The sequence below is a fragment of the Engraulis encrasicolus genome, chromosome 16 (assembly GCF_034702125.1).
Source record: "Engraulis encrasicolus isolate BLACKSEA-1 chromosome 16, IST_EnEncr_1.0, whole genome shotgun sequence".
In the NCBI taxonomy this organism is placed as follows: Eukaryota; Metazoa; Chordata; class Actinopteri; order Clupeiformes; family Engraulidae; genus Engraulis; species Engraulis encrasicolus.
In genome coordinates, this window is record NC_085872.1 from 26,305,573 (window position 1) to 26,313,238 (window position 7,666).

Sequence of the window (7,666 nt, forward strand, 5' to 3'; positions counted from 1 at the left end):
ATCAGGGTCCTACTAAACTCCAGTTAGCGCGACTTACTCAAACTTACTGTACTTGCAAAGACCCGCCTCCGGGAAACTTTAAGTGGTCAAGAGCAGCCGGATGACTTTCTTTTAATTGGTCAATTTTCCTGTCCATCATGCCGACTTATCTTCCAGCGTAATGTTATGTGACTAATGATGGCCTACCTTTAATGACATGTTTTAGTTTTTTTTTTTTTTTTAATCTCATTTCATATAGGATCAAGATAATGCAATAGCCTACAAGCACTATTTTAACCTTTGTCAATAAGACAAAGACAGATCTTACTAGCATTATATTTTGGTGTTGGAGCACACATACATTTGAGTTTAGAAGAAAAAAAGCTGACTAGGCTGTCTATGTCAGAGGTTGACATAAATAAGAAAAATAGATGCCTCCAGCTTAGTGTTGAATTAATGTGGTGAGTGACTTAACTTTGCCAAGAAGTTCCACAACATGGCTTTGATTTGATCCCTTATGGTTACTGTGTTGTCGATGTTGACCAATAATCTTAAAACCTTTTTCTTGTTTTAATGTTCGCCCATTTTGGTTGCATGTCATACCAGAACACAACAGTATTTTCTGTGTGCATTTGTCATCATTGTATCTCCGAACATTTTACTCTACAGCCTATAGCCATTGTGTTGGATCTGATACTACAACTGAGTTTATAACAAGTGTGCATAAACTTGTTTTTATTTATTTTTTGGGCTATTACACCTTTATTACTCAGGTAGGAGAGAGAGAGAGAGAGAGAGAGAGAGAGAGAGAGAGAGAGAGAGAGAGAGAGAGAGAGAGATGGGAGAGAGACAGAGAAGGATTGGAAAATGATGTTGGGCCAGAATCAAGATTGTATAGCACACGAGCCACATCCCTCCCCAGCCCCAGTATCAAAAATCTGTAATGGCACACTTGTATTAGCCAGGCCATGCCCTCCTAGTGACGCAACACCTTCAGCGTTGCTTCTAGTCAGGCAAAGAGCAATACAATAGCGTTTCTGAGGTCCAGAAAAATCGTGAACTCCTCCCACTCCGGCGGGAAAGTATAAAACCCTTAACAAACCAAGGGAGGTAGGTCGACCATGCCGTTTGGGAAATGTTAATTGCTATGCTCTTGGTCAGAACAAGTCTCGAAGAGATTTGAAAGTCGATGATAATCAGGCTGCACGTGTATAGTCACTATCCCAAAATGACCTGTATCTTCCTCAACTCTGAAGTCTGACTGGACTCCATATTCTGTAGGTGGGTGGTCATGTACGTACAGTACAGTTACTGAACATTCTGTTAAAGGCGTGCCTGCCATCTTGTGGACACCACAGTTATTAGTAACATCAAATGTAGACACATACAGGTGTACAGGGGAAAGATGTCACGGAGGCCAACAAGCAGAGTGTGGCGTGGAACATTAATGAGGGGCAGCTGTGGCCTAGTGGTTTGAGTGTTGGTCTTTCAGTCTAGGGGTTGCTGGTTCGAAACCCCCCCTGACCTCTCCCTACATCTCCATCCATGGTTCAAGCGCCCTTGAGCAAGGCACCTAACCCCACATTGTTCCAGGGACTGTAACCAATACCCAGATTGTGGCGTGGAACATTAGTAAACCTCCCACCCGAAGCCTGGTCAGACTGGTCCTTCAGCTCAGCGCTATCATGCTGTGACTCCCATACCCGAACTGGAGCGAGCGTTGACAAGGAGGTGGTGGGTTCGAGCCCCGAGTGGCCGACTGCCCAGGAACACCTCAGTTACAAAGGGTTCTCCATGAATACATATTCAACAGGTTTCAAAAATGAAAACATTGAAGACTGTTTTAATTTGCTTGTCATCTTTACTTTGTAACTTCTTTCCACCACCCCCCTCCCCCTCCCTATTTTTTTGTACAGTTTCGTAAACTTGATTGCACACCAAAAACAGAGATCACACTGCACAGTAAAATATCACATGCAGATCGATAACAGCAGAAAAAAAAACAAGTCTTGCACTCTATTTACATGTCAGTCAATGCAATATGTGCCATATCCAGACCTCTGTACCAGTAGAAATGAATGGAGATGTATTTTTTGGTGATAGCCATACATTTGCAGTCACAAAACAGTGTCATTTACTTTTTTCGTAAATGCAACTCGAGCTCAGAAGCAGTAAACAAAGAGGTATTCACAACAATAATGAAATCATTGCCAGACAGTAGTCATCACCCACCGTTAAACGTGTGTCATTTAATGAAACAATCGCTCAAATAGTCTTGGTCTTTTCTTGTCCTACTACCTCAGTATATGGTCATACCAGAGATTCTTTAAGTATATAGAGATATGCCAACATAATAGGTTTCTATGGGCACCTAACATGACCAGGTTCCGGTCTGCCTAAAGGGGCGTGTCATAATGCTCCTACAATGAATAGAACAGTCCTTAGGTCTGCCTAAAGGGGGATCCCCCCTCCCCCTCCCCCTTGCGACAGTAGAACCCGGAAACAATGGGCCAACGGAACCTCTCTCTTATCTACTCTCTCTGGTCATACCGTACCTCATGGAGGAACACCCCCTTCCAACCAGTTGCATGGCCCTAGGGCCCAGGTATAGTGACTGTTACCATGTCCTATTCTTTGCTAATCTGTCTTGCCATATGAGGGGTGAGTTTCTCAAAAGAGAAGTTGCTAGCCTGTTAGCAACTTCGGTAGTGGCCAATGGGAAAATGCATTGAAAACAACAAAGTAGCTAATGTAGTAAGCAACTTTGGTTTTGAGAAATTCACCCCCCAGGGTTGTACTGATCACTTCGGGATTTTAAGCATTGTGAGCCAGTGCGGCATCACAAGATGCTCACCCTGAACTGTGTTCAATTTTCTTGAAAGACACTTAAAGGTTTCTTACTTTGTTTTTCTCTTTTTTTAAAATACTGGCAGTGAAAGGGCATGCTGTAGCAAAACTGTTTTACTAAGTGCAGTCAGAAGGTGGAGAGAGAGATCTGTGTAGGATTTGAAAGGTTGATGCAGAAGTAGTAATCGGGCGCTGTACTGTTGAGGAGAGTGGGATGTATTGATCCAGTGCATAAGCCGTGCCATCTTTTGTTTCACTACATACAGAATCAATAATTTGACACGGGAATCTGTTCATTTTCGTCCAAGTAGCTCAGGACATTACTGTGTGGCGAGTCTGAGGACCACATATCGATGAATAATGCAATCAGTGAGATAAATTTGGATCCTGTGCGTGGGGAAAAACGCGCTTGATATATATGCAGAGGCTTACTACATTTCCCTTTGAGGGCTGTTTGTACTACGGATGATAACACCCCACTCCTCTCCACTGTACTGCCATTGATAACAGATTGTGCTATGCAAACATCAAATGTATGCTTTATACTGTATTAGACATTTGGTTGACCAAAGAGGTATGACTGGTGCTTTAAAAAGATGAAACTCGGAGCCACTTCCTCTTTCCAGGGAGGCATCGAGAGCAACATGAAGAAAGTTGTTACATGATTGGCACTTGTTAACAGCACAATACAAAATAAATAAGGTCTTTTGCTCTTCACATTCAAGACACCGTTCAATTACAGATCAGCAGCCAAGCACACTGCCCTGCCTTGCCCTGCCCTGCCCAGGAGCGCAAGGAGGGTGCTCATTTAATAGGCGAGTCAAGGATCTCCTCATACTCCTGGCGCCTGGTCTTCCCAACCCAGTACAACTTGACCCCCGTGAGCACCACCACACTGATGATGATGATGAGCCCCCCTATGACATCATAAACGGACGGAACCATGTGCAGCACGATCAGCTGCAGGACCATGGCAACCACGATCTCCAGGTGCTGCACGGTGCTGACGAGCGCCGGGTGGAACTTGTTGAGGGCGTAGTACACCCCGAGGAACGCCACCGTGGAGCAGACGCAGATGCCCACCAGGTAGCCCCACGTCTCCCCGTCCAGGGGGATGATGGGCTCCTGCAGCACAAACATGGTGGAGGCCCCCCACACGGTGCCAGTCCAGCCGAACGTGAAGAGCGCCGTCCACATGCTCACGCGCTCCTTGATGGCGCGGTAGATGATCATGGACAGGGCGGCGGTGAGGCCTGCCATCACGGTCATGGTGTAGCCGAACGCCTCCTTCCAAAAGCCCAGGGACATGTGCTCGCCCATGATGTTGGGGATCATGACCAGGCACAGGCCGAACACGCTGGTCAGCACGGTGAACACGTCCATCATGCCCAGCCGCTCGTCGATCAGCAGGAAGGCCAGCAGGGCACTGAACACGGTGGTGGTGGCGCGCCACATGATGGTGCCGTTGCTGGGTGGCACGATGGCGAAGGAAGTGTACGCGCAGGTGATGGAGATGACATTGCAAACGCCGTAGAAGAACAGTCGCAGCCGGTAGCCCTCGGGGCCGAAGGGCGCCTCCTGGTGGTACAAGACCACGCCGAGGGACAGCACCTGGATGACGGAGCGGATGAAGAGGAGTTCTAGAGAGGGCACTCTGGAGCGGTCGGCCGCCAGTCGAGTGATAAGGGCCACGCAGCCGTGGGCCAGGGCGGCGCCAAACAGCACCGCCCAAGTCGTACGAGAGGCCAGCACAGAGGCCTCCCCAAAACTGGCCAGCTGGCCCCCGACCCCCTTGTCCTTTGGCTCGGCGGCAGGCTTGGAGCTGCTGCTGCTGCTGCTGCCGCTGCTGCCACCTATCGTGCCAAAGAAAGTCCTGCTCTGCTTGCTGTCAGTGAGGCGCTTCTTGTCTGAGGTCTCTTCAAGGAAAGTGCCAAAATCCTCAAAGGAGGGGGCATCGTCATAGCCCTCGTCGCCTGGCTGTGGAAAGTGAGTGGCATACTTCACCGTGACTGTGTTCGGATGGATCTTGACTCTTTTCTTGGAGCCAAGCAGTTGCTTGCTGGGAGAAGGATCCATTTTTTCTCTCCAGTGGAATATTTTTCTGCAACAAGGAAAGAACAGTATTAGTCACTGACTGAAGACATAGTAGTAGTAGACAACTCTATGCCACTCTGTCTGCTTTCTACCTGCGGATGGCACACAATGACGCTGTTCCTATTTTGAACTTGCAGTATTGTCACTATCGCAGTCTAATCTCGGTTGCTTACATTTCAACGAGTCAGGAGGAATCCAACAATATTGGGGATTATTAGCTGCACTCCGGATATGCTGCAGGCTATACTACGTCAGCTCTTGATCAAACTAGGTTACAAAGACGAATAACGGCCAGCTAGGGAGTCATTTTTTGCGTCATGCCAAAAGCTGGGAAAAAAACACAAGTTGACGTAGTCATGACCACATTGTAGATTATGTATTACTGACAACGTACTATACAAACACCAATACAACAGACAGTCTGCGATGCCAGAGCAAAGTGAAATATTGCACACAACAATTCTATTTCACAAATCGGCTGTTCAATAAGTCATTTGCGGTTTTTAAGCATGGCGGTTGAATATGATAGACCTATTCAAATATTGAAAGGTCCCACAAACATTTTGTTCAAGGTATTCTAAATATGATGATTAAACAGTTTATTAATTAGTTAAGGCAAAACAAGACATCAAAAATATTCTGGAGGTGTGCATATTCAATTGGAACAACGAGCCCACTCTATTAATAATGACAATTACGCAAACCACAGTGGTCGCCAGCTGACTGCTCCAACGCCTAAAATTGGGTTCCATGACCTGAATCGTGTGTACATTCATGTAGACAGGTGTACCGCCAAATAATAATTCGCCTGAAAAAAAAAAGGGGGGGGGTCATGGCACCACAGAGACCAGTGATGATAATTACAACGGCCTATTTATGAATGGGAGACTGAAATCAGCGCGATTACACACGACTTCACTGGATGCACCCTTGTGTCCTCTGTATCGCGGTGGACAGCTCACAAGGGCATATTCCATCCTGACCATTTGACGAGGAAATCGTCGATAACTCATGTTAGAACATGTGGGTTAACAACAATAATTAAAAAAAAACCTTACCTGCGCTCGCGTAACAAACCCCACTGGCCAGAGTTCTGGTGGTATCATAAATTCCACATATACATAGTTGGTCTTACGGCGATTATTAAAACGGCCATCACCATTCGTCGTCCGTCTGCGCTGGATAAGGGAAGCGCGTTTCTTATTAGAGATGTGTTCCCTGACCGCAAGTACGGTACCTTCTCCCTCCCCAGAGATAACGCGCTTTGTCTTTCCGCAGGTCGAATAGGGTGGGATAGGGGATGCGTCTCGCCAGTCCACTCAAGCTTTCCCTCTAAACATGTTCGACTGAGCGGGTGGCTCTCGTATTGAGTAGAGGGGCGGATGGTGTGCGCCAAGTACACGTGTTGACATCTGGGGACGACTGACCCAGACCCAATATCTGAACTCCTGAGAAGATTTTAAAAAGTATATCAAGGAGGTGTTTACAAGTGTGGGCACAAACGTGTTTGTAAGAGAGAGAGAGAGAGAGAGAGAGAGAGAGAGAGAGAGAGAGTGGTATGGAAAAATATGGACAGACAAGCCCTATAGGGAAACAAAACACAATGACTTCTGGGATTGTATTTGTTACCCATCCAAATGAATTGCAATGAACTGAACTGTTGAGGACAATGCAGAATAAAATTAATCTGATCTGACTGATATTCATGACCATATAGCCTAGAGTATATGGAGCAGTGTCAAACTCTTTGGACATGATGCCATGATGTGATTAAATTCAAACTCAAAATTCAAGGTGATAAAGTTATTCATTAAAAATATTGATGAAACCATCCAGTTGAATTTCCATATACAATAGAGCTGTTAAGGTAAAACTCTGTGCCCATATGTTGAAGACCATACATCACATCTAGTTCATTCAGAATACTGTAAGTAGGCCTAGCCAGCAGGACAAGAATCTGACAAAGTATCCAGGTTTCATGCTCATCAGCTCTGATTCTCCTTTCTCAAGAAAAGAAAAGAAAAGAAAAGAAAATAAAAGAAAAAAAAATCTGGAAGGCACTTTTGTTGCAGAGAGGCAAAAAAGACTAACGTTTGCATTAGTCAGTGCAAACTCTCCAACAGCTCTCAAAACAGCATTCAGACTATTAGACAGTGCCGACACCAGTTTCTATGGATCCACAGCAGGGTCATTTCCATGGCAACATAGATGGGGACATGTCAGAGAGTATTAAAAATCCTCTTTGTACAGAGAACACAATCTGAGAGAAAATGGCTTGTAAGAATATTTGTGGAAACTGTGATGTAACCTGTTGCTGATTTGGAAAATTATATGCTTTAATTCCAGTGAACAAGACACAATTGATCATATAACAGGAAATAATTAAAATCAACATTTCATATGTGGCTTTGTTGTCTCACATGGAAACAGTGCTAATGAACAAACTGCACATATTCTTTTATTCCATGGAGATGACACATCAGCTGCCATAAAGGGCTAGTACATATATGATGACCCATCACGAAACACTACATGCCTGCTCATTGTAAAATCCCTGGCCACTCCTCTAGCCAACCGCTATCTCGATTGATGTCACAGAAAATGGGTCTAATTGAGTTTGGCAAAGAGAGAAAGCTTATTCACGTCACTCCCCTGCTTACGCAGCTCACCGCTACGTGTCTGGATGAAAACAGACACACTCCCTGTCTGTTTGTATCTGTCAATGTCTCTGAACCCCCTCCATGCA

The 7,666-nt window shown here is 45.5% G+C and overlaps 1 protein-coding gene across 1 annotated transcript; it reads right to left on the reverse strand.

Annotated features, from left to right (window-relative positions):
- Positions 1–3,624: 3,624 nt before the first annotated feature.
- slc35g2a (solute carrier family 35 member G2a) lies at positions 3,625–6,225 on the reverse strand. Its single transcript, XM_063220335.1, has 2 exons — positions 5,979–6,225; positions 3,625–4,927 (listed from the first exon to the last, which is right to left on the reverse strand). Exon 2 carries the CDS (start codon positions 4,900–4,902, stop codon positions 3,631–3,633), a length of 1,272 nt encoding a protein of 423 aa, XP_063076405.1. The 5' UTR covers positions 4,903–4,927; positions 5,979–6,225; the 3' UTR covers positions 3,625–3,630.
- Between the last annotated feature and the right edge of the window lie 1,441 nt (positions 6,226–7,666).

Coding starts and splice junctions, on each gene's coding strand:
- slc35g2a (XM_063220335.1), bottom strand. CDS start 4,902: ATGGATCCTTCTCCCAGCAAGCAACTGCTTGGCTCCAAGAAAAGAGTC.